Genomic DNA, 11,595 nt, shown 5'->3' with positions numbered 1-11,595 from the left:
TATGCTACATCTAGACCTACTAAATAATTTATGCCATGAGATGAATACATAATTTTACAGTGTCACATCTAAAGTTCCTTCCTTTAGAGTGCAGCATAGTAAAACTTAAAAATAAATATCTTAAATAGCATTACTATTAAGGCACAGTATAAACCACATTATCATTAACCTCTGAAGAACTGTAATCTCAGTAACTTGGTTGTCTCATGTACTGTATTCACTAATAAATAGTTTTAAATAGGACTCTGAAATAGATACTAAAAAGTGTAAAATTATTCAAAAAGGGAAAAAAAATAAATGCCCTTAAGACAATTCTTAAGAGTTTAGAGTCTGCAAACTTTGCCTGCCTTTAATCGTAAGCCACGAGTCGACACAATAAATAGAAAGAGAAGGCTGTTGTAGTAAAAGCCTGATCCTATTTCAGAATCAGAATTGCTGACACCAGCAGATACAAGTTTCCCAAAATTGAAACAGGATGGGGAGAGGGATTAGAATGTGACAAGCTCATCAAACAAGCACAAGTGATGTGTTCTTTCCAGAACTGTGCGTGTTACTGATTGTCTGTACAGCTGTTGCACCCATTAATTCCACATCACTTGCTCCACAGTCCCGCTCATCCACAGGATGGATGAGAAAACAGCTTTGGTGCCTGTCCACCATTTCACCCACTGCCACGCTCCTAGAGTGATTGTTCGATGCCCATTTTTGAGAGAGTAAGAACAGTACCTTCTTACTTGAAAAAGTTCTATAGGCCATAGCAACTTAAAAATGACAATCAGTGCTTTCACCATTTTGTTTTTCTAAAAAATAAAATTAAAAAAAAATCTGCTTTTAAATGAAATTCAAGCTATGTATTGCTCACTCTGTATTCCCTGGTTCAACAAGATTCAAATAGCATCTTCTAACTTGTAAAAGGCAGTTTGCTTCCCTGATACTATAAAAAGAGCAAAAATAAAAATCCCATTATAAAAATGAAGTTCCATTTGTTACTTCTGCCATCACTTCCTAGTGGCCTTTCATTTCCTCAGGCTCTTTGGGATTGGTTTCCAAAACTGCGCCCACTCCCCCATCTCTCTCTCTCTCACCTCTTTCTCATCTAGAACACTACTGGAGTATAAAAATAACAATAGTTCTGCTTCACAAAGCATAGCTTTTTTTTTTTTTTTAAAGCTGTTAATGTTAACTCTTATTAGCTACTAAAAATTGGGGAACTGGGAGGGAAAGAGAAAACAATTCAACTTTGATCAGATGGCTGGTCTATTGCATTCGGTCTGTTTGCAGCTGCTGAGGCTGATACTGGCCAAAGGCTGCTGCGGCGGCAGCTGCTGCAGCGGCGGCGGCAGCTGTCCCAGGTGCGGCGGCGGTGATTGGCTGCTGCACCGCGTAGCCGTAGCCCCCGGCGGTGACGTAGCCTGCAGCAGCTGGAGAGGCTGCGTAGGGGTACTGGTCATAGGCGGCGGCGGCGGCAGCGGCGGCAGCTGCGGCAGAGTATTGTGCATACGCAGCTCCAGTGTAATCAATGTAAGGTGTGGTGGAGGCGGCGGCTGCAGTCGGCTGGACGTGTGGAATGACCACTCCAGGCTGCACAAAGGCCTGTGGATACACGTAGTGGGCCGGTATCCTGTTGAGAAATGGAAAACAAAGTCAAGCAGTAGCCTCCTCTCGGTAGCATTTCTTGTTCAGAAATACAACAAACTCAAATTTAGTGGTTATTATGAGCATAGGGTTGCCACAATATCTGCTTTCCAGGGGTTGTCAAAGTCCCCTGGCGGTAGCCAAAGCCAGGGAGTGCCCCCAAAGGAATTCAACTATCAGAATATGATGGTACCCTCTCTGCTAATGTTTTTGTTTACAATCATTTAGATCCAATAAATATCATTTAGCAAAAGTTTGGAAAATAAATCAAGGTTCATGAGGGCTGTGCACATAAGAGGCATTTAATCAATGCTTAATTGATTAAGACTTGAGAAAATTGTCATGAGTTCACAAACAAAACCGTTTGGCAAATAGAAAAATTCTGAGCTGTGAACACAGGGCTCCAAAGGTGATCCATGACCATTCAGTTCCAATGGGGGGGGGGGGGGTGATGGCTGGTTCGTCAAAACAAAAATTTCAACAAAATCTGTATGTTTATTATCATGGCAACCCTATTTCAAATTGCTATGCAGACTCAGCACACATTAATCTCTCTGCAACCTCAGTCACCCTTATTAAAAATAATAATAAAAAAGAAGCAGGCGACAAAATAAAAAAGGAGTTTAAAAGTTCACAAGTGTGGTAAACACAGCAGAATCACACTTCTCAAACGAACTGTAGTGCAGCTCACTCTATCACAAGAGGCTGTTGTGGGAAGCTACAGAAATGCTATTAACATTCATGGCAGTGATCTGAAAGAGAGGTGCAGCACGCTTTTTGTCGTTCTTTCTTTCTTTCTCTCCATAAAATTCATAAGGACACAAGGGTCAATCAAACCTGTTTGACTATCAGGCAACTGAAGGTCAGCCAGCTTGTTTATCTCTATGCAAGACAGACAGAAGGGATTTTGGGGAAATGATGAGGTTGAGGGAAAAGGCAGGGACAGGGAAATACAACTAAATATTTCCAAAATTAATAAAACTTAAAAGGTTTACACAATAGAGTAAGGAAACATTTTTTTTTTTTTGCACATGTACTAGCTTTTGTTTTATTCTCCAAATCAACAGAAATAGATTTGTTAGCATATCTGCCTATAAGTCGATATTTTATATGAATCAATTCTATTGTTATATATTATCCTGCAAAAGTTCAAGAAAGTGAAATACAATCAAATACCTTTTAAAATTATACATTGAGATCACATACATAGCACACTCCAATGAATTAACTTAAACATTCATTTAAAAAAAAATTTAAACCACAAGAGATATTTCTAAAAACCCATGCATCTCCGTTCTCACTCTTGGGATTCATTACTGCCCATTTAAAATACTACCATGAACATCTGGTTTATTTCAGCTTTCTTTAAAATAATCTCCAACAAAACCCCTTATGCTTCTAAAAATATGTCACTATAATGCCATCTGGATGCTGGCAAAGTCAACTTATGAGAAGTACAAATAACAGTCTTCACATTTTAAAGAACTCAAAGCAGAAAAATTCATGTTTAGATGTTCAAAAACAGATTTTTCTTTGCCTCTTCAGAGCTTTACTGAAAACACTCATTAACAAACATCCATGGAAAAGATGAATTTATCACAGAGGGTACTGAACTTTGACCCCAATGATAAAAATACACTCAAATTTACTAGACTTGTAGATCTTTCCCAGTGCCAGGAGAAACCACGTCATCAAGGGTTTTTTCAGGACACTCAACGATGTTCTGAATTGCTTGTCAGAAACCAGACGCACGGTCATGCACACACTTAAAACGCCTCTGCAGGTCGGGTGATTGGTTCCTTCACAGCGACAGGTGTGGCTTTATAAAACACTGTCCCTGGAGGCCACCATGTCCACAAGGTGCGGACATGGCTAAGAGAGCCCACACTCATGCCAGTTTACACATGGTGATGGACAGCAGGGGCTGCAGCTGGGCTATTTTTGATCCTGTCATGCGACAAGGGTTTCCAGTGGGTAAAATGTCTTTATAAGGCCAAAGTAAAACATCTATCAGCTGCAAAGGCCAGCCAGTATGAAGCTCACTGATATGGAAACATTAACCCCTGGACTCCCAAAGTTTTAAAGACAACATAATATGATGGTTGCTAGGTCTGTATCTTCAAGTAAAGGTGTTAACTGAAAATAGCTATAGCCTACAGCAAAGAGAATAAAATTGTGTCTGTGTGCATAGGTATGAAGAATGCAATAAAAGATAAGCAGGGTTTCTTACAGTACTCTCCTCTCTACATTTATTTTACATCAACAGTTTTTATTTGATAATGTGCTTATGAGAGCACAAAGTTCCTTGGAATGTCAGAATCCTACATGAAGTCTGGCTAGGAAGATGTCTGGAAGACAAATGAAACCCTGGAGTCCTTTAAGACTCAGAGAAAGGAGAATCCAGAAGACAATGGAGAGTCTAAAATATCTGAGTTCAGGAAGGAAGGCAAAAATGGACTAAAACATAAGGTAAGACTTCTGAAAAAAATCCCCATATTACAAGTTCTTGTCATAGTTTAGGGAACTCAGTAAGGCAATTAGAGAATCTCCCTCCTACTAAATATCTATCAACATACTTTCCCTCAATTAATCACAGAATGTACAAACCTAGCAGTTACAAAAGCACAAGAACACAGCAGAATACTTTGAAAGAAATTTTACTATTGTTTTCCTTTCCTTCTTATCTCTTCAGGTCCCTCGGTGACTTTTGACATCCTAACTGGTTTCCTTTTTCCAATGTATCACAAAACTACAAAGTCTTCACCTCATTTGCTTGCTCTAGTAATCTATGGCCCCTGACATCATTCCTAAGCACAAATCTCTTAAACTTTGTTATGCTAGACCTTTAATAATTCTGGCTACAAACGACTTCCCTCAGGATTACTTTCCACCTTCCCCCTAACCCAAATCAGCTGGGCTCCTCAATGTTTCCACGTCACACCACACATTCCTAGGCACTCTCCTTTGTTCATGCCATCCTTCTGTCTGCAGTGCCAATCCTCACTCCATCTCTACTGGTTGAAAACCAAATCCAATCTGCCCTAGTTCCTGCACTCTGTGCAGAGTGTTCAGGAACTCGCTTCAACCTTTTAAAACCTTTTAATCTCCTATTCTTCTATATGTGAAATGAACCCAATATTTTCAACTTGAATTGCTGTGCACAAAATAAGATTATGCAAAGAGCCTACAATGATGAAGATAGCTAAGTACTCAATGCAAGAGTTCCTCATCATCTACCACCCTTTGAAGTCTAGGTCAACTACTACCTCCTTTCTGGATCCCACCAACCTGATGTCTTTCTCCCTTATCTGAAGAAGCAGGAACAGCCATTCTGGGTGCTTGTAAGTTTTCCTATTAGATTACAAGAGAGAATAAAGTTGGGTCTTATTGGTTACAACTTGATACAGAAGAAAGAACATGGCTTTTGAAAGGTCGGGGAAACCTAGAGTCAGACTCTATCACTTGCTAGCCCTGGCAAGTTAATTCACATCTCTTCATCTCAGTTTTATCACCTAATGGGGAAGGACATTAACAGTGCCTTCATCACATAATTAGTGTGAGAATTAAACTATATAATTTATTTAAATCCCTTATCAGTTCTAGGCATGTAGCAGATACTCAGTTAATGTTTGCTATTGTTCCTCCTGCTCCTTTTAGTGGAGACTATAATATCCAGTATGGTGTTAACACAACTAGCTTAAAATGAAATACTTAAAGGTATATTGAGTAAATGTTTAAGTATATTTCAGCCTGGCTAAACTAGCCTAGAAATTTCTACTCACAGATCTGTATTCTCTCTTCTCCAAGGTTTCAATAAGAAAATGCTCCTTTCGAACATAAAATATTTACAATATTTTGTTGAGAAAATTTACAAGTTTCTATACATGTACCCACTGTGTTACATCATAAATTCTTTAGACCAAGGTTTTCTCTTTAAAGGCCCAGAGTAATTTGGGGACCACTTAAGGATTACAATTAGGAAGAAATAGTTCAGTTACTAAACTTCAAATAAGTCAAATCAAATAAAAAATTCTCAAGCATCTTTCCAGGCCTAAAGTAAGAATGTGTAGCATTCAAATAGAATTTAGGATGACCAGGTGTGATTTGTTAGGTACAGACTCTGGGACTCAGAGCAGTGTTGAGAACTCCTTAAAAAAGAGACGGCTGGCTTGGTTCATCTGGAATGCTATCTATTTTTAATAAGAATCTCAAGTTCAAACAATTTATGCAAACAGTAATCATCACCATCCTTTATAAAGACAGCTAATATTAAAAGAGATGAAAAACAAAAGGTTACTATCCAAACATGCTTGATCTAAAACTTCCAGGTGATACAATGTACTCTGGTTGCTCCTAGGTTCTCCTCATGCTGCTTTCTTAAGGGACTGTAAGGACTCTGACAACCAGTCTAGATTTCCATATCTATTGTAGTTCTCAAGACATAGACATTCTTCATGCTGAGCCTTTTCTCTGTGCCTTTGCTTATCCTCACCTCATCCTGTACCCTCGAGACAGGTCCATTTTTCCTTTTACCTGTCTATGATATAGCCATTGGTTCAAGTCTAGTTCAAGTCCGCACAAAGCCTAGTTCAAACTTTTCCAATCACCCATTTTCTTGCTATTCTGAATTCCTTTTGTACTGAAAACAATACCAAGTATCTTAGCAACCAAGTTCCCGATTGGTTTGTTTTAGTTCTCAAACTAAAGTGCAATGTCCTTATTTTATATCACCCCTAGTACAGAGAAAAAAACACACATACTAATACCTGTTGATCGATTCAGTTGTATTAACTGTTTCAAGATTATTAGTGTGAGATCATGACTAAGTTCACCATCACTTCCTAAGATGAACGTTTTCCTTTCCAATCCCTCCTTCAACATAGTCTAGACTAATAAAGGAGGGGCCCTCACACAAGTAGTTGAACCAATAAACCCACTAATTAAGTAGTTGAACCAATAAACCCAGGATGGTTTGGATGGGGCATTGATAAATAACTATGAATATGAAGGTTCTTTTTAATGATATTGGACAGAAGACTCTATCACTGTTTAAAAAAAAAGTAACCGTTGCCAGTAAGGGTGAAGTATTGATATGTTAAAGGGAGGGTTCTAAGAAGGTATTCATGAAAGATATAAATTGACTCTTCAAAAAAATCATTACTTTTTAAGGGTGTCTATTCTTAGAGACACATAAGGTAGATATCTATCTGAGCAGAATCTAACCTTCCATGCTACATACACTTAGAGATGTTTAGATGTTAAGGCTAAGGTGTTGCCGAGGATAAAGCACTTCTTGAACAAGTTAAAATATCTGAAAAGAAGCTTAAATCTCTGACATTAGAGTTATAGCAATATCGATCATGTAGAGTACAGCCAAACAGACTCTAAGTGTTCAGGATAAATTTAGGTGTTAGGGGATCTCCCACCCATATCATGTCTGAATGTAAAGAAAAGAAGAGAGCGCAAGTAAGGAAAGCTGATGATCACAAATATGAACAGAGGTAACACAAATATGCGCAGGCTGTTCATAACCTGAGTTAGGGCTGAAAGGTGAAAGTTAGTGCTACTCTACTGAAAAATTTGACCAGTGTTAACAAATCTGATGAGAGTTGCAGAACCTTTAATTAGAAGGCCTAAAAGTGGATTCACATTGCAAAAGAGCCCCATTCCCAGAAAACTCCCCAGTGAAACAGAAACTTAGGACATGCAAGCAATGTATCTGTATTCTTACAGAGGGAAATCACACGATTTAGCACTCACTACAAAGTATGGTTAAGTGGAAGTCACAGGCTACAGCTTAAAAGCAAGAAAAATAAAAGAGGCCCTTTGCTTCCCATGGCAAAGTCAAAAGTCAACACTCCTCAACACCACCACCAAAACCAAAACACAAAGAGCCCCTTCCCCAAGGAAAAGAAAACACTTTCACTACAGCTCTTTTCAATTAAGTAAAAAGCACACAGTTTAGCTATCAACACCACTTCATTACTGTAATAAATAAAATAAAGCACACGGAGGTCTATTGACTATTGTGAAAAGTAAAACAACAACACCAACATCCATGCATCGTTAATCACCATCTGAGCTTGTGTGTCTGAGTCTACTGGGTACAGTTTAATTCCAAACAGAACTATTCCACCTCTTATCATGGTATCCTTCTGATCAGTTAGCTTAACTGTATACGAGCCCTGTCAGGTTAGAAAGAGATAAATACAATTGAGTCAAGTTGAACAGTAGTAATGGTGCTGGGGCACAACGGTCTGATACACAAGTCATACCTGGTATTTTTGTTTTGTTTTGTTAATCATAAGCTCAAAATTTGTCTGGTTTGGAGGCTGCATATGTAGTCAGATAACTTGACTCATCTAAAAATATTTATGCTATCAGCATTACGAATACACAAACATATATAAACATGGATAACCAGGAACATTCTGTGGCATGATGGTCTTGTCTGTATATAAGAAGCAGGTTAACAAATGATAGCAGTTGAAAGTTAGGAGGGCTGGGCTAATGGACTTACCCAAAAGGTCTTTGTATAAGGGCTGGATGAAGTTGCTGAACACCAAAGGCAAAACCTAACAACAAAACATACCACATTCTCTATTTGTGCATGGTTAGACATTTACAACTTCTACATATAAAGAGCAATCTCAATTTTCATTCATCTTAGAAAAGATAACCATCCTTTTAATACTTTAGAGAAAATATTAGATATATATATTTAAAAGCTAGTTTTCTTAATGCTATTGTTGATTCAAATAAAAATTGTAATATAAGTGGAAACTAAAAAATTATCTACCGAGTTTAGTTGACATAGAATAAGACCTTAGAAAATTAGTCCAGGGAAAAATTCTCATGGAATAAAAGCCACAATAGGATTTGATAATGAACTTACATGTAGCAAATATCCCTATGATTCTGAATAATGATCTACACAAATTCTTTGTAATTTGGAGCACTCTAGAATGCTTTTGAACAATGCTTTGGAAGATTATGGTTTTTAGAGATTATAGTATAAAAATTCACCAAAACAAACTGTTCCTTCTTCTCTGAATAGTATATACACTCGATGTATTAGACGAATACATGTTTTTTACTGTTCATAGGTATTCGCTCATGCACCCACTTTCTTGACAACCTAGTTTCCTAGTAAATCTGTTTGGATGGAAGGCTCAATCTCCAAAATTTCAAGAAAAGATCACATCTGTTCAACAGTCAACTCTCAATTATCTGTGCTAATGCAAAGGGCAGTGTTATAAATGCAAAAGGCCATGTTTTCACATAGACAAAACCGTGTTCCCTCTTGGCGATTAATAGCTGTGACTTTGGAGTAAATCATTTCTCATCTCTATCAGTTTCTCAGTTTTTTCATCTGTAATATGAGGGTACTGGAGTATGAAATCTATTTTAACTACTAATGTTGTGTGACTTTATGTTAAACATTATCATCCAGACACCTCCACCCTCACCCCTATGCTTTTCTTGGGTCAGTGTTCAAGTCTGAGTGTCTGCTTTGAGCCCAGGGCAACTGTGGTAGAAGGAGAGCGAACACTGGGTTAGGAACTATAACCAGCTAGAACTGACAAATTTGGCCCATATAATCCACATCTGAGTTATCTACAAGTGTCTAAAAACTCAAAAATGGAGAGTGGACTATGACTACTGAATACAGGTGAGTTGTGTCCAAGTCTGGGTGTGTAAGACCCCAAGATCTATGTTTGTACACAAGTCCTAAAAGGAGTGGACACAACTCTCCTTTATTTATCTTTAATGCCTTGGTAGAATCACCAGCCATGGTTTAACTTTACTAAATGCATCTACAGGTTCTCATGGCAGAACCACCAGACATGGTTTAACTTTACTAAATACATCTACCAATGTTCTAAGTTGAGGATTCAATCTATGCAAGCAGTGGGGCATCTCTAGTGCAGAAGGGGAGGTAGGTACAAAGGGACCCTTGTTTCTCACCTGGTTGCATGATCCTTGGTTTTGCTCCCAAGTATGCCAGGTTCACATTGGCCTTCCTGCCATCAATTATGGGGTTGGGATCCTTGCAGGCTCTTTCTGCAGCAGCCCGGTCAGCCATGGTGACCTTAGCAACATACACACACAGACATACATACAAAGCTCTAAATCAACCCTTGAAGGAAACCAGAATCGCACTGGAAATATCATTTATGATAAAACTAAATGGGGGGGGGGGGGAGGGTGTCCTTAAACTTTTTCTTCTTTTTCTTCCTGGAACTTACTCCTTGATATCCCATCCAAAAAGAAAAGGGAAGAAATCAGAAAGGAAGAAATACCACCCGACCACCCACACACACACACACACACACACACACACACACACACACACACGCTCCAAAGTCTTAAGGGTGTTAGCAGGGCCTAGCAAAAAATTGGAAGCCTGAATTCTGTCTTAGAATTCCTCTAGGTTCTCTTCACCCCGCCTCCGAAGCCCCCAGGTTTCCACTGGACCTGAGGCACTGTTTTCTTTAAAAAAAGAAGTCCAGCCTCACATCCGCCTGCGCTCCAACCAGCCACCCGCAAACGCTCCCCAACGACAATAGCTATTGTCCTACCCCGGAGCTCCCTGCTCTGGGGCAGCTCAATCTGCACGCTGCCATTCCCAGAAAGCTTAATATGCTCTATTTCAGTTCTGCAAAGAGCCATAGGATCATATTTAAAAAACAAAACAAAACCCATCTTTGCAGTTACAAGAAAAAGGGTGGGGGCTGGAGGAAGAAGAGCCCCAGATCTCCCGGGGTGTCGCCTCAGGGCCCCAGCCGGAGCGCCAGGAGACACACACGCATTTTTGCCAAAGCAACAGCTCGCTTCCCGACCGGCCTCCGGCCCCGGAGCCCCGTACCGAGAGGATGCCGCCCCTCCAGCCCCTCCCCAATCCCCCCAATCCCCAATCCCCAGTCCCCAATCCAGCAGTGGTTACAGTTTCCTCCTACCCCTCGGGCCCCGCCACCCCCGGGCACCAAGACGCGCCCCATCTCCTCGGAACCCCCGGAGCCAGGACCAGCTCCCCGTCCACAGCGCCGCCGGGACCGAGGGGACAGCGCCACTCACGCCCGAGGGGTGATCGCACGGTGTCGCCGAGCCCCCCCGACAACCACGATCACCCCTGAGCTGAGCGCCGCTCGGTTCCTCCCCTGCCCCCCCAAGCGGGCCCCGGCGCCCCCGAGGGGCTCCCGGCCGACCCCCGCCTCCCCTCCCCGCGTCCGCGCCACTTACAAATCCGTAGCCCCGGGACTTGCCCGTCTGCCTGTCGGTGATGACCACCGCCTCCTCGATCTCACCGAAAACCTCGAAGTACTTGCGCAGGCTGGCGTCGGTGGTGTGGTAGGGCAGCCCCCCGACGAAGATCTTGGTGTACGTCGTGTCCTTCTGGGTCGTGTGCATCTTCGCGCCCGCCCCGCGGCCCGGGCTCCGGCTGCGGCTGCGGCTGCGGCTGCGGCTGCGCCTCCTCTGCCGGCTCCGCGGCTCCTGCTCCCGCTCGCGGCCGCCGGGGGCCGGGGGCGCGGCCGGGGGCGCGGGCGGCGGCGCGGCGGGGGCGGGCGGCCGGGGGCGGCCGAGGGCGCCGGGCGCGCGGCTGCCGGAGTCGCCAGCAGCCCCGGGGACTGGGCTCGCCGCTCTCCTCCCGCCCCCCCTGCCGGTCACGGTACAAATTCTCCGGATCGTCTGGGTGCGGATCCGGTTCCGTAGAACGTGCCAGCGGCGGTGTCCACTCCCCCGGCGGCGGCGGCGGGGAGGCCACAAATGAAAAGAGGGGGTGGTCCTCCAGCCGGGAACGGGGTGCGTTTAGAGGTAGATGTTTTTTCCTGGCGCAGCGATTAGGTGTCCCGGGCGGGCCGTGGGGAGGGTCGGCGGGCAGAGCGCGGCCGGGGGCGGAGGAGGGTGGGCGCGGCGGGAGGGCCGGGGCGCGGGCGGCTCCGCTCGGCTGCGGGAGAC

General features: G+C 42.5%; 1 protein-coding gene across 1 annotated transcript; it reads right to left on the bottom strand.

Annotated features, from left to right (window-relative positions):
• Positions 1–817: 817 nt before the first annotated feature.
• RBM24 (RNA binding motif protein 24) lies at positions 818–11,163 on the bottom strand. Its single transcript, XM_036446212.2, has 4 exons — positions 10,879–11,163; positions 9,604–9,727; positions 8,156–8,210; positions 818–1,621 (listed from the first exon to the last, which is right to left on the bottom strand). Exons 1-4 carry the CDS (start codon positions 11,044–11,046, stop codon positions 1,258–1,260), a joined length of 711 nt encoding a protein of 236 aa, XP_036302105.1. The 5' UTR covers positions 11,047–11,163; the 3' UTR covers positions 818–1,257.
• Positions 11,164–11,595: the final 432 nt, after the last annotated feature.

Source organism: Pipistrellus kuhlii, unplaced genomic scaffold (genome assembly GCF_014108245.1).
Source record: "Pipistrellus kuhlii isolate mPipKuh1 unplaced genomic scaffold, mPipKuh1.p scaffold_m20_p_2, whole genome shotgun sequence".
Classification (NCBI taxonomy): Eukaryota; Metazoa; Chordata; class Mammalia; order Chiroptera; family Vespertilionidae; genus Pipistrellus; species Pipistrellus kuhlii.
The sequence above is the reverse complement of the archived record's forward strand: the minus strand, read 5'-3'. Positions and strand labels throughout refer to the sequence as shown.